Below are 26,787 nucleotides of genomic sequence, written 5' to 3'. Positions count from 1 at the left end.
TGTCCCAAACAACAAAAAGCAAAAATAAATTTTAAAAATAGAGAACAAAAATAATAAAGGTGTGCATATTTACTGTTGGCTATGGTAATATACCATGGTAGGTACTGGCATTTTAAGTTGGTCTCCCATGTCTTTTATTCTCAGAACTTTCTCATTTTGTCTCCAAGGGATTGTTTACTGCTTCATAAAAGAAAGACCAAGTGTGATGGCTCATGCCTGTAATCCCCACACTTTGGGAGGCTGAGATGAGGGGACTGAGCACAGGAATTTGAGACCAGCCTGGACAACACAGAGACCTTGTCTCTACGAAAAATTAAAAATTTATGCCAGGCGCAGTGGCTCATGCCTGTAATCTGAGCACTTTGGGAGGCTGAAGTGTGCAGAACACCTGAGGTCAGGAGTTTGAGATCAGCCTGGCCAACAACATGGTGAAACCCCATCTCTACTAAAAATACAAAAAAATTAGCCAGGTGTGGTGGCAGGTGCTTGTAATAGCTACTTGGGAGGCTGAGCCAGAAGAATCGCTTGAACCTGGGAGGTGGAGGTTGCAGTGAGCCAAGATTGCACAATTGCACTCCGGCCTGGGCTACTAGAGTGAAACTCTGTCTCCAAAAAAAAAAAAAAATTAGTTGAGTGTGGTGGCACACACTTACAGGTGTAGTTATTCAGGAGGCTGAGGTGGGAGGATCGTTTTAGCCTGGGAGATTGAGGCCAGTTATGTGAGCTGAGATTATGCTACTGCACTTTAGCCTGGGTGACATAGCAGAGCCTATCTCAAAAAAAAAAAAAAAAAAGCCCTAATTTATGCATGTGTACTCAGTTTGAATTAAATTTAGCTTGTTTACTTAAAAGTAGTGGTGGGAGGTATTTTTCATGCTATATTTTAATACTAGATTAAAGTTGATATTTTGTGCAGTTTTAAGTATTAAAACTAATCATTTGATCTTTGCTTTCCTTAACCTAAAAAAATGAGAAATACTGATTTCATTAAATGAGATGATTTGTGTGAAGCACATGTGGTCAGTGTACAATAAATGCTATGCTTGCTTTTATCATCATAGTGACCTGCCTTGATCTTAGCAATTAGGCTTTAAGATGAAGTGGTTTATGCTGGTTTAAAAATATGTTGTATTCGGAATCCTTTGTAAAGTAACATAAATCTACTACGGCTTAATAGGCCTCCAGAGGGTATCGGGGAGAAAGGCTAATTTTTAATAGTTGTTTTATAAGCAAAATTCCGATATGTCAGAAGCTTGCTTAAAATTATGTTTTATGCTTCTTAATTTAGCTACTTTAGATTTTTACTAGATATTTTAGAACATTACAGGCCACTTTGGGCATAAAAATCTAAAATATAATTTATAACTGTATTACAGATTTCACGGTAAGGCCAAACTGCATTACAGTTTCTTGAAGGAGCTAAACTCTTATACTTTATGTACTCTGACCATTGGACTGGAACTGAAAACAAAGATGCAATTTGGCCTGGCTGTGTTGTGTTAGTCTGTTTTGCATTGCTGTGAAGAAAGACCTGGCCGGGGCGGTGCTTCCCACCAGAAATCCCAACACTTTGGGAGGCTAAGGCGGGTGGATTATTTTAGCTCAAGAGTTTAAAACCAGCCTGGCCAACATGGTGAGACCCTGTCTCTATAAAAAATACAAAAATTAGCTGGGCGTGGTGGCACATGCCTGTAATCCCAGCTACTCTGGAGGCTGAGGCAGGAGAATCGTTTGAACCCAGAAGGTGGAGGTTGCACCACTGCACTGCAGCTTGGGCAGCAGAGCGAGGCTCCATCTCAAAAAAAAAAAAAAAAAAAAAAAAAAAAAAGAAATACCTGAGGCAGGATAATGTATAAAGAAAGGAAGTTTGTTTTGGCTCACAGTTCTGCAGACTGCTCAAGAAGCTGCCACCAGGATCTGCTTCTGGGGAGGCCTCCGGAAGCTTCAAATGGCAGCAGGAGAAGGGGGAACCAAGGTATCACATGGAGAGAGAGGGGCGGTGCCACACTCTTCAACAACCAGCTCTCAGGACTACCAGAGCAAGAACTCATTCAAGACCATGGGGCAGCTCCAAGCCATTTGTGAGGGATCTCCTCCATGACCCAAACACCTTCCACCAGGCCCCACCCCCAACATCTAGGATTACATTTCAACATGAGATTGTAGGGAACAAGCATCCAAACTATATCACATGCTTGTCAAAATGATTATGATTTTAACATCTGCCTTTATGTAAGTCTTCTTTCCTTGACTCCATTTTGGGGAAGATTTTTAAAAAGTTTTTAATCCTTCCAAATCAAAGGGTTTAATATACAGGTATGCTATGTAAGCTGTACTTTGTTTACCAAATTATTTGAATAAAATATAGCAATAATAAAATTAACAAAAGTGAGCTTTTGTTGAGTATTCAGTATGTGCCAGGCACTGTTGTGTTTTTTTTTTTTCTTTTTTCTTTTTTCTTTTGTTTGAGAAAGAGTTTCACTCTTGTTGCCCAGGTTGGAGTGCAGTGGTACCACCCCAGCTCACTGCAACCTCCGCCTCCCAGGTTCAAGCAATTCTCCTGCCTCAGCCTCCGGAGTAGCTGGGATTACAGGCATGTGCCACCACGCCCTGCTAATTTTTCTATTTTTTGTAGAGGCGGGGTTTCACCATGTTGGCCAGGCTGATCTCAGACTCCTCGGCAGGAGGCCAACATGGCAGGTTTCACCATGTTGGCCAGGCTGATCACCCACCTTGGCATCCTGAAGTGCTGAGAATACAGGCATGAGCCACTGTGCCTGGCTGCCAGACTCAGTTCTAAGTGCCTTACACACTGACTAAATCTTTACTGACTAGAACAGTACCTGTAGAAAGGTATTGTTTTCATTCCCATTTGCAGTTGAGGAAAGCAAGGCACAGAGAATCTGAGTCACTTGCTTCAGATCACACAGCTAGAAAAGGCAGAGCCAAGATTTGAACCCAGGCAATGTGGGTTTAGAGTCCATTGACCACTCCACCATTTATCACCTGTAATGCACAGGCACTCAGTGTTGAACCAGACAATTTCAGAGAACATCACCTAGAAAAATCCATAGTTCATTAAGAGTAATAATAAATATATGCTCTCTGTCTCTATATATAACTACTGTAAGGCAATTTATGTGTGTGTTTATATGGACTACAGATATATATAGATATATATATATATATATATACATACACCATTATTCTGTTACTCCATTATTCAGTGGCAGAGAAGATAGTTTCAAATTTAGATCCCAATTCAGCTTCTGACCCGGATGTGTGAAGTCATAGAAAATTTAAATTTTATTCATTTTGATGCATTAGGAATTGTTTGCATTCCTGCCCCGAGAATTAGGGTACAAATACAATAGCACCAACAGCCATTTTATTTGTACTCTAATTCTCGGGGCAGGAGTATGAGAATCCAGAGCTTTAGAATTATATCTTTTAAGAAGATGAGCATCAGTCTCATTGCAATTTAGTAAAATCAATTTAATCAGTGTTTTCTTGGCATAAAGCCAGTTAATTATATCCATCAAATTTGGGGCCATAGTTATTATAATTTTTTTATTCTGGGAAAAATATCTAACAAAATTGACCACGTTAGCAGTTTTTAAATGCACAGTTCACTGATGTTAAGTACATTCACATTTTTAGGAAACGGATCTCCAGAACTTTTTTTATCTTGCAGATCTGGAACTTACTACCCATTAAACAACTCTCTCTCTTTCCCTCAGCCGCTAGCAACCACCATTCTACTTTCTGTTTCTCTGAATTTGACTAGATACCTCCTATAGGTGGAATCACGCAGTATTTTGTCTTTTGGTGACTGACATGTTTAGCATAATGTCCTCAACATTCATTCATTATGTAGCATGTGACAAGACTTTTTTAGGCTGAATAATATTGCCTTGTATCACATTGTACCACATTTTGCTTATCATTAATGTTTTTCTAAGGTGGTTTTTGTCAAGTCAGTACTTGTTAGACTTATACCAAGTGATTGGTAGAAGAAATATGATAATCAGAATAATTCATATGAATTACACTTTGACTATTTCATAGATATTGCAATAAAGAGTTGATTTATGTTAGAAATAAAGTTTAACATGAAAGTTTGGGTAAGTGGTTTGTAGACATTCATTCTCTGGCTTCTAGCTTTTGGCATGAACATTTCCTGTTCATTACTAGAAATGATCTGTATTACTGTTAAGAGCAGTTTTAATACTGTTTGCCCTTTTATGAGATCTGTTGCATAAAAAGCCTTTTTTGGCTTAGGATCTCACTGCAACTTCTTTATGAGTATTTATTATTTTGAAATACATTTGGTTAGTAAATTATGATTAGTTTCAGTCTTACTGAAACCAAATACAAGATTGACTTTCAAAAATTCCTTCCAGAGCTAAATGATTTTGACTTCTATAAAGATGATGTTAATTTTTATAGTACTTTAAAAATACATAAGTGAAATATACATTGTTTAGAATATAAAATGATGCCCCAAATATTATAAATAGGAAATCCAGGATACCATAAGGATTAGCTAGAAAAAAGACAAGATTCGCTAGAGCCTTGTTTTCAAGGGATAAAGAACTCTAATTTTAATTTAACTGCTTACTGGAAGTATTATCAAAATAGGTCCTTTAAACCCTTCTGAATAATTAAGAATGACTGAATTTCAATACTTGCTTTGATTTCAAGAGGTGAATTTTTTAAAAACACAAAATTTTTCCAGCTAAGGAACAACAACAAAAAAAACAGAATTTGACCATTTACATTTACAGTATCAGAAACAATGATTCCCGCTTTTTAATTCAGATTATGGATTTCAGCTTATACTCTCTATACACAAAAAAAGGATTTTTTAGGCAACAACATTTCTTTAGAAGATGATAGATAGTAAATATAATAATTGTACTTGGCTAATCTCTTTTTAACAAATATATTCAACAGATATTCTTTCTTTCTTTTTTTTTTTTTTTTTTTTGAGATGGAGTCTGGCCCTGTCGCCCAGGCTGGAGTGCAGTGGCACGCTCTCGGCTCACTGCAACCTCTTCCTCCAGGGTTCGTGATTCTCCTGCCTCAGCCTCCAAGTCACTGGGACTATAGGCGTGTGTCACCACAGCCTGCTAATTTTTGTATTTTTAGTAGAGATGGGGTTTCACCACGTTAGCCAGGATGGTCTTGATCTCCTGACCTCATGATATGCCTGCCGAAGCCTCCCAAAGTGTTGTGATTACAGGCATGAGCCACTGAGCCCGGCCCATCGGATATTCTTAAGGTAAAATTTAACTACTTTGATGTTGCAATTTGTTAGCTACACTATCTTAAAAAAAAATTTGCCCAGGTGCAGTGGCTTATGCCTGTAATCCAAGCACTTTGGGAGGCTGGCTGGATCATTTGACGTCAGGAGTTCGAGACCAGCCTGGTCAACATGGTGAAACCCTGTTTCTACTAAAAATCCAAAAAAAAATGGCCGGGTGCGGTGGCGCATGCCAGTAATCCCAGCACTTTGGGAGGCCAAGGCGGGTGGATTACCTGAGGTCAGGAGTTTGAGACCAGCCTGAACAACACAGTGAAACCCCTGTCTCTACTAAAAATAAAAAAATTAGCTGGGTATAGTGTTGGGTACCTATAATCCCAGCTACTTGGGAGGCTGAGGCAGGAGAATTTCTTGAACCCAGGAGGTGGAGGTTGCAGTGAGTCCAGATTGCGCCACTGCATTCCTGTCTGGGCAACAGAACAAGACTCTGTATATATATATAAAAAAAAATTAGTCGGGGGTGGTGGCGGGCACCTGCAGTCCCAGCCACTCGGGAGGGTGAGGCAGGAGGATCGCTTAAGCTCAGGAGGCGTAGATTGCAGTAAGTTAAGATTGTGTCCACTGTACCCCAGTGGGCAACAAAGCTGGACTCTGTCTCAAAATAAAAAACAGAAACAACAACAAAAAATACCTAAATGGGAAGGAAGTCACTCAAGATACCGAAATGAAGACCAACTACATTTTTCATTTTGTATCTGTCTTCACTTAGCACAATCAAATACGACTTTTAAAAATTAAAGTGGACTGGGCGCAGTAGCTCATGCCTGTAATGACAGCACTTTGGGAGGCTGAGGTGGACGGATCACCTGTGCTCAGGAGTTCGAGACCAGCCTGGCCAAGATGGTGAAACCCTGTCTCTGCTAAAAATACAAAAATCAGCCAGATGTGGTGGTGTATGTAATCCCAGCTACTCAGGAGGGTGAGGCAGGAGAACTGCTTGAACCCGGGAGGCGGAGGTTGCAGTGAGCCAAGATGGTGCCACTGCACTCCAGTCTGGGTGACAGAGCAAGACTCTGTCTCGGAGTAAAAAAATTAAAGTGGACTATTTTACACCTTTATTCAGGTATTCAATTTATAATATTTTTAGCTTTATCATATTTGAAATATTCTTTTAAATGCTTTTTTCCACCATAGAACAAACAGACTCTTGAGAATCCTGTCTTAATAGACATCAAGATAGTTTTCAACTTCTTGCTTAGCTTGTTAGTAACTAGGTGGTATAGAGATTTGATTTTTCAGGAGCAGAGTTGATATAGCAGTTAATAAAACCCTTTATTAACTGTCTTGAATGCGGGCGTTGGTAGCTCTGTGACGTGTGCAGCCTTACTATGACATCACAAATCCCATCACGAGGGATCCTAGCTACGGGTTGGAGCTAGTTCACTAGGTGCTAATCAAATGCTGTGTTACAATGCTGTGAGGTTTTCCCAGTTATAAGCGTCATTAGTAGGGCTTTCGTTTAACTGCAAAGCCAAGTAAGGCTGTCAGTTGCATCATCTTACCTTATTTCTTCAGATTAAGTACCGTCTATAGTGGGGTTTTTGGTGGATGTGGTGGCATCAGCATAATCTATGTTTCAGGCATCCTGTAGAGGAGGATTATTCTTCAGGGGATCTGGAAGAAAAGGTAAATGATATCTGCTACCTTCTACACACTTTTAAAGCCTCATGAAAAGAGGTATAAAAATTATGAAATATAAAATACATCCATTTTATGTTTTAGTTTTTTTGAGCAGTTGCCTACTTGGTTATTGGAGTCTTGGTATCACTTTTTCCTTCTCTTCATTTAGGCTTTTTGTGCAAATATTCCCTCCTCTGAGAAATTTTCTACAACAAATAGCCTCTTTCCACAGCACCTGCAGGCCCTGCTTCATCACTGTCAAATCCCTTATTCTGCTTTACTGTTCTTTTAAAAATGGAGCACCACCCAAATTATGTATGCGTTTCTTCATCTATTTCTGTCTTCTGATCTCGGAGAGCGGCAACTTTTCTCATTCACTGCTGTATTCCCACTTTCTAGAATAGTCCACAACAAGCTCCCAGTGGATATTTGTTCAGCAGATATCAGAGTTAGTTCATAAATATGGTGTGTTTTGGTGAAATTTTTGCTTATAAAAATATCTTAGAATGAACATTTGATGTTTCTAAGAAGGATGTCTCTATTTCCACCAGCAGTATGCATATTTTAGCTCAAGGGAACTTTGGCTTGTCTCCTTGTGTGTCTGTTAGGAAAGACTTTTTAACTAATTCCTTTCTGTTTCCAGAGCTGCTTTAGTAAAATCCTACTTATATATTATGAATAAAGTTATTATAATACTTTGTAGAATTCCTCCTTTTTAATATTACTCAGGTCTTTTTTCCCTTTTTTTTTTTCTTTTTTGAGATGGAGTCTCACTCTTGCCCAGGCTGGAGTGCAATGGCACAATCCTGGCACACTGCAACCTCTGTTTCTGGGTTCAGGTGATTCTCCTGCCTCAGCCTCCTGAATAGCTGGGATTACAGGCATGTGCCACCACACCTGACTAATTTTTATATTTTTAGTAGAGATGGGGTTTCACCATGTTGGCCAAGCTGGTCTTGAACTCCTGACCTCAAGTCATCCGCCTACCTCAGCCTCCCAAAGTGCTAGGATTACAGGAGTAAGCCACCACATCCTACCTCAGATCTTTATTTCTTATCTGAGCTATAATGCAATAACCAGTCCCCTAATTCTTGCCTGTTAAACATTTCCACCTATTGTCCTGCTGTTGCCCTGCCATTCTTTAGGTCTAGGCTGCCTAAAACTGAATTTGTCACCTTGCACAAATCAAAAAAGATGCCTCTTTATTTACCTATTTTGTCTTTCCGGATACTGTGCATGTTACTGGATCACTCCTTGCCCTTATTCCCTCTGTGCCATCTGTGTACCATACCCTACTTCACAGGCAGCTATGTCCTCAGCTGTAGCCCCACACACTCAGTGTCATAATAGTGCTGAGATGTTAGCACTTAGGTAGGAAGCCATGTGAATCTTTTTAAAAGAATAATAATGGTGGTGGTTATCCTGTTAAGTCTACCAGTATAATTATAAGCTTGATGCTCTTGCTTATAAGTTTTGGCCAAACTACAGACCTTGTTGGCAAGCACATCACAAAAAAAAAAAAAAACAAAAAACGAAAGAAGTTTTGGCCAAACTGAGAATATAGAATGGTAGTTCTCCAGATCTAAGGGTTTTCTTTTTTAAAAGGTGACATTTGAATTCTACCTCTAGGTGTGCCATTTGCGCAGGTTCTCAGTCTTTATTTTTGGAGTTTAATGAAAAAGTTGTCTCATCAGCTTTTGCCCTGCTCAGAGTTTGGACATACAGAAGTTTCTTTGTAGTTACAGAATCTGTATAAGTCATCACCAGAATTGTAGGGATATGGTTTGTGTTAGCAGGTACAAGTTCTTTCTCTGCAGCACTGCAGCAGCTATTCTTGACTAAGCCTTTTTTTTTTTTTTGGAGACAGAGCCTTACTCTGTCATCAGGCTGGTGGAGCGTGATGGTGTGATCTCAACTCACTACAACCTCCACCTCCTGGGTTCAAGAAATTCTTATGCCTCAGCCTCCTGAGTAACTGGGATTACAGGTGTGCACCACCATGCCTGGCTAATTTTTGTATTTTTAGTAGAGACAGGATTTCACCATATTGGCCAGGCTAGTCTCGAACTCCTGACCTCAGGTGATTCACCTGTCTTGGCCTCCCAAAGTGCTGGGATTACGGTCGAGGATTTAGCCATTTTTGATAGAACTATTGTCTGATTAAAATTTTGAGAACTGTATTTGAAAGATGGTTAAAGCAACATAAAGCATGATTTATACCTATCAGATGCCCATGAATCTTTGTTGAATTGTTTTTCTGTTCTCCAGAATAATCTGATTTCTTTGAAGTTGGGGCATTTCCCCACAAAAAGTAAATGTGGGCACCACCTGCCATCTCAACCCATAGGTCTGGTTTGTGAGAATATTTGTAGGACTCCTGGGTTTCCCCCCTACAGCTTCAAGTTCATTGTTTTCAGATACCTTATTCTGTGTGTTTAGAAAAAAGAGTCAAACATTGAGAGCCACTGGGTATCTGACAAGGTACCTTTCAGAGCTCCTTAATTCTAAAAAGAAAATTATTTTGATTTGAGAAAATGCAGTAACTTCAAAAATTCCCACCACCCAGCCATGTGACTGCATTTTCAAAAAAGGAAAGGAACAGAGAGGAAAATCAACTCTTCCCTCCTTACTTACGTGTGGATCATGCCTGCTCATAGTGGTGGGTGGAGGAAGTGGTACATAGTGGAATGCTGTGTCCTCCAGAGCGCTCAGCCCGGAATCTGTCTATAAAGATCTCGTCCCAGTTCCCGAGCCGATGAGATAGAAGCTGGTCAATGAAATCTTCTCTTTGTGTTAATTTTTTTTCTTTTGCTTTATGTAGTTATAAAGTGTAATTTCTGTTTTGCCAGTCTCTGACATATGGACTCTGTTAGGGTTACTGGATGTGTTTATTTTGTCTCTGCTGCTCTATTGGAGCTGAAATCTCAGCCTGTCTGAGCAGTTCTTTAAGCTGAAAGAAAGCCAAGTTATAGGGGCTAGATTCGTGTGGAGCAGCTGTTTTCAAAGTGTGCTATGCAGAACCCTGGGGGTGACTTTCAGGAGGCTTGCTAGGTCGAAACCATTTTTACAGTAATGTTAAGATGTTATTTTTCTTTTTTCTCTGTTTTGATATTTGTAGTGATGGTGCAAAAGCAGTGGTGGTGGGGGAGTGGTAAACTGTTGGTGCCTTAACTCAAGTGAGTGACACAAACTGTGCTGGTATTCATTGTATTCTTCACTGCCACCCACTTGCAGTTTTTTAAAGTCAGTTTTACTTAAGAATATCTTTGATGAAGCAGTAAAAATTATCAGTCGCATTAAATCTTGACTCTGAGTACATGCTGTTTTGATATTCTGTGTCCTGAAGTGGGACAGTTGCAGAAGGCACCCCTGTTGCGTACTGAAGGCCCATGGAGCCCTGGAGGAAAAGCACTTGTGCTATTTGAGTGCCAAGATCAATTAGCTGCCTGTTTTTCCGCCGAACATCCTTTTCTTCAGAAGAATGACTAATTGCCAAATGATGGCTATTCAAACTTGAAGACATTTTCTCAAAAACAAATGAAGTGAGCTTGTCAGTTCAAGGGAACCAACTCATGGTGTTTATCGTCACAAACTTTTAAGCCAAAATTTTGAATTTTGGAAAATCTGTGTCTTCCATTGTGAGCTTCACAGTATTCATAGTTTTCTGATGAAGCTGGTTATGCTTTAATGAAATGTGATTTATGATTGTGTGTGATGAAATGTGTTCACATTTGGAAGATCTGCTGAACTTAGTGAGCCAACATTTTATAAAATCTTGCATGGGTAAAAGATTCATCCAAAGTACAAGACAGATCAGCCTATTTTAATGTAACTGATACAGCCTCAGATTGTACATTGCAATTAACCCTTAAGAGACAACCACTTGTCAAGTTTTTTGGTGTAATATCAATGAAGAATATCCATGATTTTCTAAAGAAGCTATTATAATATTCCTCCATTTTTAAATCATGAGTCTGTGTGAGGCCCATATTTTCTTCACATACCAACTAAAGCAACATATTGCAACAGATTCAGTGTAGAAGTAGATATGAGAATCTAGCTGTTTTCATTAAACCAGACATTAAAATAATTTGTAAAAATATAAAACCGTGCCAGTCTTCTCATTGTTTTTGAAAATATAATCATTTTTCATATAACGTGATTTATGTTAGCATATAATTTATTATTTTAAAATGATTTACAAAGTATTTTTAAATTTTGTTTTAATTTCCAATATGTTAACTATCAACAGATACAACCGGTGATACGCACAGCTGGCTTATACCAGTGAAAGCCAATTATATAATCCTTATCCAGCTTTGTGTTCAGTGTCATCCATTGGCAGCTTGAAATCAGCCATAGTAGGAGTATTTATATTACAGAAATCAGCAAACGCTACAAGACAGGGTTCCTCCTTCTTAAGATCTAGTTATTAAGTGTTTAACAGCCTCTGCTGAATGTAAATCACAGAAACAAAAGCTCTTTGAGGTCATCAGTAATTCTTAAGAGTGCAGAGTTGCCCTGAGACTGAAATATTTAAGAATTGGTTGTGTGGAGAAAGAGCTATCTTTTAGAAATTAGTCACCACAGAGATGGTTGCCTTTTTATAATTCATAGAGTTGCCTTTTGTGCTGGAAACATTTGTAGAATAAATCCAATGTTTTAAAATTTGTATTGTTAAATCTACTGGTTCCATCATGGGACAATGTTTTTCTTTTCCCTGGAATCTAAAGTGGATGACAATAGTCTGGGGGTAGGCAAGCTGAATTTTCCCCGTGGGCTACATATTGGTTGCCTCTGCCCTGGTTTCTCACTATCTGTCCAGCCGTTATCTAGGTTTAGATCAAGGCCTCCCTCAAGCTCTGGAATCTACACAAAGCCTTCACTTACTTACTGTTTGGGCCCATACTGATCTTTCTATTCTGTATTCCTGTGTTACTCACGGCCTCTAAAATGGAGCAAGCAGTTCTATACTATTTGGTGTGCCATTGTTTCTTAGGTGCTAGTTTTATTAATTCTGCTTTCTCCTAGTGCACCTAGTACAATGCTCAACACCTAGGGTCTCTTACACGGATAAAGCATGTTTTAACTTTTGGATTGCCAGAGAAGTTTTCCAAGGGAATGATGATATAAATAAATCTCAGTTATTTGTTATAAACCTAGTTTTTAATAATTCTTTTCAGGTTTTAATATAAGTTGGAAATCATTGGTTTTCCTTAAAGTGAAGTCACATACAAAGGCTTCCTTGAAAATTGTTTTAGATCCTGTGGTTCTATTCCCACTCATGATAGAAACTGGTGACTTAATATATTTCCAAGGTCTTTGACTCTTGAGTAAGTTATAATGAATAGTGAATCTTAATAAAATGAGGCAAAGTTTCTGAAATTATGCTGGCCTATAGGATGGAGTTGTTTACTAATTAGAAAACCTGGCAGGTTTTGAGTCCAGAGGAGTGGTGGTATCGTGTTTTCTGGTAGGGATCTCTGATGAAGGAACTCAGGGAAGTAGTGAGGAGATGGTTGTTGTCGCTGATTTCTGCCCAAAGCTAAGTGATAGTTCTGACCTCTTTGGATACTTGAGCTGGGAGAGGAAAAGTGTCCAGAGGCCTCACCAGCCTTCAAGGCATGAGCTTTCTCTGGGTCAGAGACACCAAGGAATTGAAAGGTCCTGGAATTTCTTTGGCCTGTGCCTTTTTAGTGATTATGAGGGCATACCAGTGACTGATTTTTATCAGTCTAGAGACAAAGCATCAGCTCACATCTAGAGTAATACTAGAATATCATATGTCACACATTTAATAAAAATCATTCACCATATTTTAAGTTCTATCTCCAATTTCCCTGAAGAAGTTAGAGAGGGGAGTTTATACTCTGGCATAAGAAAGGCTTCACTGTTAGTAGGCGTGAGGTCGTAGTGAGGTAGTTTAACTGCTTTAGAACTTTGTGGTTGGAACATTCTTAGCCACTCAAGTATGGGCACCAAAGGTAATAAGGAGCATGTGTTCTTTAATAATCTGTCACATCAGAAAATGACTGTTCCAGGACAGTAACCGCCTCCTAATGGTAAGTACCCCAGCTGGCTTGTCATTTCTCAGGAACAGGAAAAAGAGAAGTAAGTAGGCCAGCCATAATAGTGAATGGTATTGCTTAAAAATAAGCAAAAACAATGACAAAAAGGTCCAGCTTTAATCCTCAATGATGATCATTTTTGCAGGTTTCTGTAGCTGGATCAGGCACCGGAAGAGGCTCTCCAGCTGTAACTTTAGTGCAGTTACCTTCGGGCCAAACTGTACATGTCCAGGGAGTAATTCAGACACCACAGCCATCGGTTATTCAGTCACCACAAATACACACTGTTCAGGTTAGCTTCCTTCCTGGGTGATTTGTCTTTGACTTTTTTGAGCCTTTTTTTTCCTCTTTCACTAATTCATTTATCATTTTTCTTTGTGAAGCTTTTATGCTCAAATCTTTTGGTTAGATATTTGGAGGAATCCCTTTTCCTTGCGTAAGGTGCCCTGTGTCCTGCTAGGTATGTAGGTTTCATTTCAGAGCTGCAGCTTAGTTGTCAGCTCTTAATTTGGAGACTGAGTAATTGCCAGATGAGCAGTTCATGTTTTCTTCACATTGCTGTTCTCTGTTCAGAGTCAGATTTATTTAGTAATGCTCCCCAAAGGTGCTTAAAAGTATTTGAGGGTTCCTCAGAGAAGATGTCAGTAAACACAGTAATAAACAGATTATAGTGCTGGCTGGGCATGGTGGCTCACGCCTGTCATCCCAGCACTTTGGGAGGCTGAGGCGGGTGGATCATGAGGTCAGGAATTCAAGACCAGCCTGGCTAACATGGTGAAACATCATCTCTATTAAAAAAAAAAAAAAAAAAAAAGATTATAGTGCTGATGCTGTTTTCATGAATAGTCACCTTAGTAGGTAGACAGAAATTTATTTTAAATTCAGTATACATAATTCTTAGTAAGATGATATTATTGATGTATCCCTCTGAGATTAAACTTTGGCATTTGTAGATATGATTATTACTGTTGTCGTGATCCAGAGATGTATTTTACTATTAACATTTCTTGAAGGTAAAACATTTTTTCCATCAATAGATGTAAATTATTATGTATTTTTTAAAGCATACTTATCTTAATTACTGAATTTATTTCTGTTCCTTTTTAAGGTCAGTTTGTTATCCTTTAAATACTTAAATTATTTGAAACTAATTGATGACAAAAAAAAATCTGTGAGGAAAATGGAGACACACATACATAGTGTAGTTCTTTTTCTGTGTGTTCAAGTCGTTTATCACAGAAGAAGGATGAGAGTTGCAACAAGATTCCTGACATGACATTCACATACGTTAAAAGCTTGATTATCTTTGTGGCATAGGTGTCTTCTCCTGTGTTGCCCAAAAGTGTAAGAATAATTCTCATCATTTTCTTTTTTTTTCCTATGATGACCCCTGATTCCAAGAGTTTCTAACTCTGTCTCTTACTAATTATAAAACAAGAAAGTTTTTCCAGCCTCTTCTTTGTTTTATGACTTTTATTGGGGTACACACATTTCTATTTAGTTTCAACCTGGCTGGTATTGGAAGAAAGTATTGTCTGTTATTATTTATTATTATTATTATTTAATAGAGACAGAATTCTCAGTATGTTGCCCAGGTTGGTCTTGAACCCCTGGCCTCAAGTGATCCTCTTGCCTCAGTCTTCCAAATTGCTGGGATTACAGGTGTGAGCCACAGCACCCGGCTGAAAGAATTATCATCTTATGTTCAGGAGACTTTGTTTGGGTTTTGTTAAGTCAATGATTTAATAGTCTTGTGGAGAGAGGTGCTAGTGGATCTTGGTCCTAGAATACTTACTGTTGGATCATGGTCAAACCACTTAATCTCTCTGCATGAGCTTTAATTTTCACCTTTCTAAACTAGGTAAATTAATAGCGTACCTCACCTAAGGGAGCTGTTACGATTCTGTGACAGATGAGTGAGAGCCCACTGTAAAGTCATAAATATTTGGTGGTGATATATGATTACCTGAGGCAACAACATTTTTTTTCAGTAAGTTCTGTTGATTGGGTATGTGTGTTCGTGTGTGGGGTGTTCATGAGCAAAGACGCAGTCATGTGGAGGTGGATATATACATACCTTCGTGTGCTTTGGGAAGTAGATATTCTTGCTTGCATTGTTGATATTTTAATAAGCTCTTTTGATTTTGTCCAAATCAATTTCCCATATAATTACAATATGAAGTAAAGTGAGCTTGGTAAACTCTGCTACCCTAGGCCCTCAAAGTATTTAATAATTGACTGAATATATTGAAAGCAGTCATGTTGTTGAAGAGATTCATTATTTTAGTGTTCTGACTTCTTTAATTACTTGACTTGAAAAATGAAATCATGCTTAAAACTGTCTTTCTCTTAAGGAGAAATTCTTTATTTGGATCTTCAAGACCTACTTGCCACCACGCCCTAACTTGCTGCTTGTAATGGAAATCCTAACTTTACCCAGACTTGCTTACTGACTTGCTTCTCTACTTAAATACTGTCTTTGGGCCTGATGGCTGATGTGAAGACCCAGCTCACACCAGCACCAGCTGTGAGAGTGTGGGGAGAGCAGTGTGATCTGGGAGCTCTCTTCTGCCTTTGCCCCTCGCTGGCTCCCTGCTGGATCCGTAGGAGCACATGAAGGTTGAGGAGTTTCGGTCTTGGGTCTTTTACATTTTGTTCTTTTCTGCAGTGCCTCATTTGACATCCCAACCACTCTTTCCCTTGTATTTCTATAGCATGTATTACCCGTATCATTCCTTTCCACACATATTTGTTTTATAACTGAAATGTGTGTCTCTGCTCCCTCTCTTGAGCCAGACTGTGGGCTCCATTGGTGCAGATTGACTGGGTTCTATCGCTCGGTTGCGTCCACAGTGCCTGGCTCAGTGCTGCACATGCAGACTCTTAGCCTCCAGTTTTTGAATGAGGGAAAAGAGCATATATTTTGTGATGCATTTCAGAAAATCTTGTATTATAGGTAGCAACAATTGCAGAGACAGATGAATCTGCAGAATCAGAAGGTGTAATTGATTCTCATAAACGTAGAGAAATCCTTTCACGAAGACCCTCTTACAGGTAAGTTAACCAGGTTTCCTACTGTAAAGATACTTTTTCCAAAACGGTAGAATAATTATACATCAAATAAATTCTTCTTTTATAGCTTTTCTGTTTTAAGACTCATTCATATATCTTAGTGACTTACATTGTTAAATTACATTTTAGAAAAATACTGAATGAACTGTCCTCTGATGTGCCTGGTGTTCCCAAGATTGAAGAAGAAAAATCAGAGGAAGAAGGAACACCACCTAACATTGCTACCATGGCAGTACCAACTAGCATATATCAGACTAGCACGGGGCAATACAGTATGTATGCTGCAATTCGATAAGATACAGCGCTAGCTTTAAGTCTTCTCTAGTTATAATGAAGCAACTCAGGTTTTGGCATTAAATTGTTCCATTTTAAAATGCATCATTAATACCTAAACTGTATCATAGAATGAAAGTATATGTTTAAAAGTGAGATATTTGTATTGACCGTTGTCATATAATTTTGAAAAGTAAAAATTTTAACTACTGAATATAGAAAATTTTGGGTAAAAATAAAGGCAGAATTTTTTCCTTTTTACATGTTTATATTAATCTCAGTAAAACATTGTTTTTGTTGTCTTTATGATGCATGCAAACATAAATGTCTGTATTTCATTCTTGTTGGCTTTTGTTACCAGCAATTACATATTTTACTTACTAACCTAAGAGTTTTCTAAAGAATGTTTTCAATGTAATTCTGTTTTCACTACTCTCTACTCTGTTAATTTGTGCTACAGTTTTTCCTAAAAGAGAATGGAAAAATGATTTAATTTTTTAAACTGTAGCAATTGGATAGATAATTTTATTTGAAATTTTACGCACCAAAAGCTCTAAATAAACAGATACATTTACATTCAGTCTTGTGCATTTTAATGGACTATTCTGTGCTTTTTGCTCTGATTAAAGCACTAGTTCTTGTCCTAAATCAAGAATGTTTGATACATAAAAATAGTAGAAAACAAAAGCTAGAAATAAAAGAAAAAGGAGGAGAAAGGATAGGGATATCACATATCCTAAGCCAGCTGCTTCGTTACTGGAATAATGTGATATTCCTGTCTTTTCTGAAGTATAAATTGTCCCTGGAAATTGTCCACATCAATTTCCCATGTAATTATAATATGAAATAAAGGAAGTTTTGTAAACTCTGCCACCCTAGGCTCTCGAAGTAAAATGACTGAATATATTGACAGCAGTCATGTTGTTGAAGAGATTCATGATTTTAGTTTTCTGACTTTAAAAAGAGCTACTTAGGTACTGGACCGTATGTGATATTAAATAATGTTTTTATCCAAATAAGGTATTAAGATTTTAGATATATTCTTTGTTTTTCCTTTAAAGAGTAGCAATACCAAGAAAAAAATCTCAAGTCTTAATTTAAGACCTGGCTACTAACCTAAAGATTAAAGCTATAATCTTTAATATATGGGAAGACCTTATATAGTCATGATGTTTTTGGAGCTTTTTAGAGTTCTTCTTGAAGCAGTGGTAGATTTGCAGCAGTAAACTATTAAAGACATCTCTGTTGGTAATTGTGGGGAACTCCTGCCATGATACCTAGCAGATCTGGGGCATACCGTATTCACAGCTTCTGCTGGGCACCCAGTAGACTTGTCTAAAGTCAGTGTTAGGAAAAGAAAACTCCCCTCATCTGTAAGAAATAGACCTTGAGGTTTACATTGTCATTTTTTAAAATTACTTCTCTCGTTTGCATGCTCTTTTGTCTGGCACACTGGGAATCTCTGGTGAGTTTTAAATCTGACTATGCCAGCTGATGAGCCTCCAGTGCAGCGCGCAGATTAGGAGAAGGCTGAGCGCCTCATCCCTCTGCCTCCAGAGGGGCTGGGCAGGGGCTGCTGGGGCCTCCTGGCTGGTCAGCCCTGGCCTTGAGCAGCTGCAACCACTCACCCCAGTGGGCTGTACACATATCATCATGTCCTGCTTGTGTCATGACAGGGAAAAGGTTGGAAGTGACTGCTGAAATGATGCCAAGGCTTCTCAAAGTGTTGGCCACCACTAAGATGCTGTCATCTTAACATTTCTCTGGCATATCCTAATGTTACCTAGGACTTCTGATAGGAGCAGTGATTTACACATTAATAGGGAAGCAGATGCCATAGGGTTAACTTGTCTAGATTATTAGCTGAAGATTTGAAATTGTGAAAACGTATGGGGTGAAGCTGGAGAGGATGTGGGGAAAGAACCATCTTTGTGCCATTTGTAAACTCAGAGCAAGAAGCTTTATTAAATTCACATCTCAGGTTTTAGTCTTTGAAGTGGGAATAATACTAAATTGCTAAATTCTGGGGTTCCTGTGAAGACAGAGTAGTTAACAGATAAAAGTGGGGGGAAAGACATTACTGTTGGCATGAAACAGAGAAACTAAGCTGACTGTAGCAGAGTCTCATTCATGTTCATTGAACTTTCCCTCCAGCCAGCCCCAGTGCCTTCATTCCCTGTGTCCTTGGTGCCTGCTCACAGCAGGGGGCTGTCATTAAACCTCACTCTGTGTGTCTGTGGGGGGATGGGAGGAGCAGTGTCAGGAGTTCTGGTTGAGAACTAGAAAACTGCTTCTTTAGAAATTAGATATTAGGCCAGGGGTGATGGTTCCCACCTGTAATCCCAGCACTTTGAGAGGTCTAGGCATGAGGGTTGCTTGAGGCCAGGAATTTGAAACCAGTCTGGGAAATAGAGTGAGACCCTGTCTCTACAAAAGAATTTTAAAAATTAGCAGGGTGTGGTGGCACGCGCTCGTCCCAGCTACTCAGGAGGCTGAGGCAGGAGGATTGCCTGAGCCCAGGAGTTTGAGACTGTAGGATTGTACCACTGCACTCCAGCCTGGGCAACAGAGTGAGACTCTGTCTCAAAACACACACACACACACACACACACACACACACACACACACACACACGCCACATAAGAAGTCATGGACTATTTCTTACTTTGGTGTCTTAATTTGAGCCTATCCAATATGATCTTAGAAATTATTTTAATGAGAAGTTATAGTTCTGTATGTAGAGTCCGCAGGTAAAAATTGCCATTTATTGGTTCACACAAAGTGAACATCTTTTGTTAAAAATGCATTTTGGGGACATTTAGTGATATTTATGTAGATAATTCTTTCATTTGAGAAGTGAATACTAACTACATTTAAACTTTTTAGAAGACATTTAATTAGAGGGTAAACATGTACTTATGCACACAAGTCCACTTTTGTTGATCTTATTTCTTATAGAACGAACTTAGCAGATATTAATGCTTTAGTGTTGTACCAGAATGTCTAGAAATGGAAATCTAGAAATGGAAACAATTACCGGCGTCCTTTGGTTTTTAGAATAGAGGAATTTATTTTACTAGAATTTCTGGAGACTTTTGTATTGTTGTCTTCCCTTTCAGCTGTAAATTGTTTTTTTTTTAATACTCTTACAACCTTTTATTATAAAAAAATTTTTTTAGGTTTAATTCTTCAGTTTTTATCCATGAATGGCTTTCTCCCAAACTTTGCTTTTATTTCTTTTTTTCAAAGATGAGTATTTTTAATTTGGCATAATGAGTTAGCTGGTATTAAAAAAGAACTAAATGTGTATCAAAGTTGTGTATATTGTTTTCCCGTATACAAGCAGTTACATTTTTAATAGTTGAAAGATATTTGGCAGAAGTTGGCCTTATTATTTTAACTTACTATTATCACAAAAACTAAGGACTAAAAGTTGGAATCGGCTACTCCCTGGGGAATAGGAAAAATAACATAAAATAGGATTTCACTATTAAAACACCAAGTAAGTGAGCTGTACCTGCACAATCCTCACTGCAAGTATAGATCTTAGTGGTAGGCTTGCTGCATAACAGTTGAGCGATGCTGGACAAAGAGAGTTTTTTATTTCAGGAGCATATATATATCCAAGAGATGGCAGGAAAGAGATAGCCCTAGAATTAATGAAGAGTGGCTGGGCACGCGCCTGTAATCCCAGCACTTTGGGAGACTGAGGCAGGTGGATCACAAGGTCAGGAGATCGAGACCATCCTGGCCAACATGGTCAAACCCTGTCTCTACTAAAATACAAAAAACTAGCCAGGCATGGTGGTGCGTGCCTGTAGTCCCAGCTACTTGGGAGGCTGAGGCAGGAGAATCGTTTGAACTTGGGAGGCGGAGGTTGCAGTGAGCCAAGATCGTGCCACTGCATTGCAGCCTGGCGACAGAACAAGACTCCGTCTCAAAAATAATAATAATAATAAATAATTAGCAAAGAATGTTACTGCATAAGACAGTTAAGATATGCTTTAAATGAGTGAATTTGTAAAAGCAACTGAGGAAATTAAAATGATTGAAATTTCATAATTCATTAAATTTTCTCTTGAAACAAAGGTTTCTTAAATCTCCCATTCTACTATACCCAACCTCTTCCTGTACCAATTAAAGACTATCACCTAAGACTTCAGGTTTTTTTCCTTAAATGTCCCTTGTCTCTGCTTGTTCCTACTGTGTTTTACTAGGAATCTTACAAGAGCTTCTATTAACTCATCTTTCTGAAATTCTTATACATGAAAGGTAAGTGGGTCAAGCCTAAATGCACCATCTTGAAAAGAAAAATGTGAACTTTGTGAACTGCTTATAAGAATTCCGAATTCTCAGGAGGCTCACGAATAAGCACCAATTCCACTTCTTCATAAAGGGAATTGGAACATGATAGGCTTACACATTCGAGAGTTCATCCAGTTGCAGTTCTTATTCTTACTAGTGACATTGTTTACGTTTATCCGAGGTAACTGTTTCAAAATTGCTTAAGGCACTACTTAATGTAACGCTGGCTTTTCAACTGCGGTGTTGCTATTCTTTTTATAGCATGATTTAGTCTTCCTTCTGCTGTATGCACCTCTTGGCTTTTAAGGTACAGGTACTCATAGGTACTCTCTTATGGTCACTCTGAATTTAAACCTGAGAATTCATTGGAACAAAGGTCTGGCTGGTGTTGTTTTTAAAGTTAACGCAGTGAGATTTCATTTATGAATCTTTGGATTGCAATTTGGAACAAGAGTGGTTTTAAATATAAACATTTACATGTTTATGTATTCTAATTAGCTTATGGGTGTAAGTTTAGGATTAGAAGTATATAACATCAGCTGGGTGTGATGGCTCACACCTGTAATCCCAGCACTTTGGGAGGCCGAGGCAGGGGATCACCTGAGGTCAGGAGTTTGAGACCAGCCTGGCCAACATAGTAAAATCCCGTCTCTACTAAAAATACAGAATTAGCTGTGTGTGGTGGTGCATGCTTGTAATCCCAGCTACTCAGGAGGCTGAGGCAGGAGAATCACTTGAACCCAGCAGGTGGAGGTTGCGTTGAGCCAAGACCACACCATTGCACTTCAGTCTGGGTGAGAAGAGTGAAACTCAGTCTCTAAATAAATAAATAAGAAGTATACAACAACATCGCCAGGCTTAGTGGTTTGTGCCTGTAGTCCCAGCTACTGAGGCATCTGAAGCAGAAGGATTGCTTGAGCCTAGCAGTTTAAGACTAGCCTGGACAACATAGCAAGACCGCATCTCTTAAATACGTAAGTAAAAGCATCAAGTGAAAAGAGAGTTCAGATGAAATTTTATATAATTTCTATTTCCACATTGTCGTGGACTCTTTTTTCCATTTTCCACCTTTTACATTTTTAAAAAATTTATTTTGTAAATAATTTTTAGACTTTATTTTTGTATTTTTTTGTAGAGACAGAGGTCTTGCCATGTTGCCCAGGCTGGTCTTGAACTCCCGGACTCAAGCAATCCTCCTGCCTTGGCCCTTCAAAGTGCTGGGATTACAGGCATGAGCCACCAGGCTGGGCCCTTTCTGCCCTTAAAAAATGCATCTTTCTTGTTTTTATCCATTACACAGGATCATTTTTTAAAAATGATCAACCAGACTTGATGCCTGGGATTTGTTTTGAAATACTACAGATATATATATATATATACACATTTTTTTTTTTTTTTTAAATTGAGACAGGGTCTGGCTCTGTCTCCTAAGCTGGAGTACAGTGGTGTAATCACAACTCACTATAGCCTGAGACTCCAGGGTTTAAGTGAGCCTCCCAACTTGCCCTCCCAAGGACCTGAGACCACAGGCACATGCCACCATGCCCAGCTTCCAAATAATTTTTTTTAAAAGGCCGGGGGTGGGGGCAGGGTGAGTGGGCAGGGTAAATGGATGACAAAAAATTCTCTCTACTTTCGTGTTTGCCAGAAAATTTCTATACATTCAAGAAAAAAAAAACATAATTAGCTAAAATAGAAAATGTGTCTAAATTCATTCAGTTAATTTCATCTTATTTTTTCTCACTATTGATTTATGTTTACTGAAAGCACATGTTATGCTATCCTTGATTATTTTGAAACCTAAACAGTTTTCTCCTCAAATCTCTGAATACAAACAGGCCCACATGAAACCTATTTCCAGGATCCTGAGGCATTGGGAAATCTTTTTTATTTTCAAATGAGAGAGAACATTTTAAGTGGGAAGGTCCTCTGTCATTTGATAACAAAATCAAGAGCACCTTTGGTATAAAAAATGAAAATGAGGCTAATTTGCCTGATTTACCAGTAGAAATGTTTTCTCCCTAGCACCAATGTGTGAGGCGTGTGTGTGTGTGTGTGTGTGTGTGTGTTTGTTTAGCTTTTGTTTTCCACATCTAATTATATAATGACGTCACCAGAAAATAAAATGAGAGAAACAGATTCTTGATGTGTCAGCTGTTCACAGTGTGAAAACAAAGTTGTTTTGATCAGAACTATGGGGAAACATTACTGAAAAGAAAAAAGGAAATGAGAAAAGCAAAAAGAAAGAGGAGAAAAAAGTAAAGATCTTTGTTATCTACGTATTTAGGGGTTCTTACCTTTAGAGGCAGCTACTCTCACCTTAGATTAACTCAATCGTTATTTAAAAGCTTGGTAATTTTATTGGTGTTGAAAAATTAGATTCTATGATTGGAATTTGAAACCATACCTCATTTAACTCTCCTGGATTCACAGGCAGCTTAAGTTGTTTATGATATCATCTGTCATGAGAAAATGATAGCCACTCATTCATTCATTCATTCAGTTTATTGAATGTCTGCTCTTTTCTAGGCTTTGTGCTTCTAACACATTGTGGCTACCCTACCTTAGGCTGTTCGTTCTCAAGCAGTATTTCTATGACATCAAACTAATTATCAACTGAAAAATAAACATTCAAATATATGACAACATACAAAATTTACTCATGTCTAGCCACAAAGGGCCAAGAAATCAGTGTCTCTTGACATTTTCATACTCGTAAGAGGTTAGTTAGATGAGGGCTGAATCCTGAGACCCGTGAAATCTTTGGAAAGCCGTAGTTTTAAAGTACTCTGTTTTTAAAGTGTGTACAGAAAATACTGTTCTAGATGAGCCAGATAAAGTGCTGTTACATCAGGGTGTCTCAGCCTCAGCTCTGTTGACATTCTGTAACTGACTCTGCAGTTTCTGCCAGCCACACTGGCCTGTCAGTGAACTAAAACACTAAGAACGCAGTGTGCGGAAATCTTTTAAAAATGTCAGTCTGTCTTCCTCTGTAGACACTGGCACTTAGGTCAAAGAAGTGAAAATTTGTTACTCATTCTGTAGTTCTGATAGGTTTGTCCTATCAGGTTATCGCTTAAGTACCTTTTTGCCTAGATGTCATTCAAACCGTTTGGAAATGCCTTGAAAATATCCAGAGTATATTTTAACACTGCTGTTACGCTATTGTAAGTTATTTACATTGATGTATAGATGTCATGTTATTTTGGTGATGTTTTTAAAATCTTCATTGTAAAGTCTAGTTAGCTAGTTTATATGTGCATTTTTTTTTAAAGCATAGCTTCTGGTACCATTTAATATCTACCGTTTAAAGCATGCAGTTGGAATCTTTATGTTAAAATATGCAGACCTTTCAGATGTTTTAAACAGCGCTTATTTGTCTATTAGAGTGAAATTTTGAAACAAAACATTTGATCAGTTATTCTTTGGAAGATTTAAGTCAATTAATATGTTAACCGTTAAACATGACTGGCAAATCTTAGTGTTATAAAGGAAATCTACCTCGTATTTGTTGCCATTAGCTGTAGTTATTTGAGGTACAATGGTAGAGGTAAATACTATAGCACATATTACTACAGTTACTTTTTAAGGACCTTTCCAACTTAACTTTTTATATTTCAGGATTCTCCTGACATAGACAAAATGACAAAGGTTACAGTTGTCTAGGCTTGAACTTTATAACCAAAATATGTTATATATCTATGTGTGTGTACATGTATATATAAAAGTTTTTTTTTTTTTTTTTTGAGACAGTCTCTCTCTCGGTCGCCCAGGCTGGAATGCAGTGGCGTGATCTTGGCTCACTGCAACCTCCGCCTCCTGGGTTCTCTTGTCTCAGCCTCCTGAGTAACTGGGACTATGGGTGCCCACCACCACACCCAGCTAATTTTTGTGTTTTTAGTAGAGACGAGGTTTCACCATATTGGTCAGGCTGGTCTCGAACTCCTGACCTCAGGTGCTCTGCCCACCTCAGCCTCCCAAAGTGCTGGGATTACCGGCATGAGCCACTGTGCCCAGCCTACATATTTCTTAAAAACTACTTTCTTTTGATGATAAATTAGAAAAGTAGTTAGTTGAATGAAGGTACAAATTCATTTTAATTTCAATATTAGATGGGAATTTCTTTCTTTTCTTTTTTCTTCTTCTTTTTTTTAAAGATAGTTGCCCAGGCTGGCCTGAAACTCCTGGACTCAGGTGACCCTCCTGCCTTGGCCTCCCAAAGTGCTGGGAGCACAGGCATGAGCCACCACACCTGGCCTTAAATGGACATTTTAAGTGGTGAAAGAATGGTGTTTGTAAGGAAAAACATCTGAGAGAATGGAAAAAACCAGGAAGCTGGACTTCCCTTTGTGCTTCCCCTCTCCTCTTCAGTACGTAGTTAGATGCATGCCAAGGAGAAGAAACACTCCAGGGGCTCCATGAATCTCAAGTGGTTCTGAATATAAACTATTTTCAGGTGTTTATATGCTTTTTCTAGAGTATTATCCCATGAAGAAGCTGTTCTTCCTTCCCAGTACAGCATAGAAAATAAGGGTGACCTGAGAAAGAAGCAATGGCAATAAATAGACCCAGAGTATATTCTTCCAATATGGGATTATTAAAAATAAATCTTGAAATTCTCTAATATTTCTTTTCTTTTTCTGTTAAGTTGCTATAGCCCAAGGTGGAACAATCCAGATTTCTAACCCAGGATCTGATGGTGTTCAGGGACTGCAGGCATTAACAATGACAAATTCAGGAGCTCCTCCACCAGGTGCTACAATTGTACAGTATGCAGCACAATCAGCTGATGGCACACAGCAGTTCTTTGTCCCAGGCAGCCAGGTTGTTGTTCAAGGTATTTTTTATTAATCTAATACATTTAGAATACCTATGGATTACTATATGGTACCACTGAGTTTTCTGAAATATATCACAGGTAGATGGTGGGGGGTTGGGAGGCACTTAAGGCTTACAGAAGAAATATTTGAATATATTAAATAGTATATTAAATAAGTTATGTCATTTTTCACTTTTTAGCAGGTTTTTTTTTTTTTCTTTGAGATGGAATCTAGCTCTGTTGCCCAGGCTGGAATGCAGTGGCATGATGCCGGCTCACTGCAACCTCCGCCTCCTGAGTTCAAGCAATTCTCCTCCTCGGCCTCCTGAGTAGCTGAGATTACAGGTGACCGCCATCATGCCCAGTTAATTTTTGTATTTTTAGTAGAGGTAGGGTTTCACTGTGTTGGCCAGGTTGGTCTTGAACTCCTGACCTCATGATCTGCTCACTTCGGCCTCCCAAAGTGCTGGGATTACAAGTGTGAGCCTCTGTGCCCAGCCTTTTTAGCAGGTTTTTCTGGCTCTGGAGAAAGGTCAAATTCAGAGTACCATGGTAGAAAAAGAACTAGAAACATGAATGAATTTGTAAATTAAGTCAATATCCTTCATTTGGGGGTTGCAAATGCTGTATCTAATAGATTTCTATTACTAAGTCTGTGACAATTTAAGTATTCAGGCTATGATGCCCCAAATTTGGGTGTGTCCCCAGCTATTACTTGCAAGCCTAATTTTGAGGCAACTCATTTCAGAACAAAGGCTGTTTTTTTTTTTTTTTAAGACTGTTGTTAGTATGTTTGAATTCTGAGGTATCCATTCTAGCTCTTATGGAAGCTGTCAGTAGTAACATAAAAGTTGAGATGTAGCCCTAAGCTTTTAGGGTTACTCAAGATTTCAACTGGATTTGCATTATACATTATTTTAATTTCATTCAGTTGTGCTTATGATAACTATAATAGATGTCTTTAATACACCTTTTGAAACTCCTGTGTTTTAATTTAATTCTGTCTCTCTTGGTCCATTCGCTTAGGATTCAGGATATAGCACTGATTTTAAGGAAAGTAAAATCAGTTCTTTTAGTTAGAAAGTCTTGCAAGTGGCCGGGCGCGGTGGCTCACGCCTATACTTCCAGCACTTTGGGAGGCCGAGGCGGGTGGATCACGAGGTCAAGAGATCGAGACCATCCTGGTCAACATGGTGAAACCCCGTCTCTACTAAAACTACAAAAAATTAGCTGGGCATGGTGGCGCGTGCCTGTAATCCCAGCTACTCAGGAGGCTGAGGCAGGAGAATTGCCTGAACCCAGGT

The 26,787-nt window shown here is 38.6% G+C and overlaps 1 protein-coding gene across 27 annotated transcripts in view; it reads left to right on the top strand.

The window, feature by feature from the left end:
* Positions 1-26,787, top strand: part of CREM (cAMP responsive element modulator) — an 82,570-nt gene that overhangs the window by 33,201 nt on the left and 22,582 nt on the right. For 6 of the 27 annotated variants that reach the window (XM_032259742.1, XM_032259754.1, XM_032259740.1 and 3 more), the window contains 4 exons: positions 13,160-13,306; positions 15,971-16,068; positions 16,216-16,358; positions 25,313-25,501. The exons of 4 other annotated variants lie outside the window; for them this stretch is intronic. In XM_032259742.1, the coding sequence (XP_032115633.1) occupies positions 13,160-13,306; positions 15,971-16,068; positions 16,216-16,358; positions 25,313-25,501 (577 nt within the window). Of the gene's footprint in view, positions 1-6,318; positions 6,953-13,159; positions 13,307-14,671; positions 15,005-15,970; positions 16,069-16,215; positions 16,359-25,312; positions 25,502-26,787 lie in introns of those variants that run through there. 17 more of the 27 variants (XM_032259748.1, XM_032259755.1, XM_032259744.1 and 14 more) reach the window with 9 other exon arrangements.

Source organism: Sapajus apella, unplaced genomic scaffold, assembly GCF_009761245.1.
Source record: "Sapajus apella isolate SASKATOON/1434 unplaced genomic scaffold, GSC_monkey_1.0 scaffold111, whole genome shotgun sequence".
In the NCBI taxonomy this organism is placed as follows: domain Eukaryota; kingdom Metazoa; phylum Chordata; class Mammalia; order Primates; family Cebidae; genus Sapajus; species Sapajus apella.
This window is presented reverse-complemented; position numbering and strand designations above follow the sequence as displayed.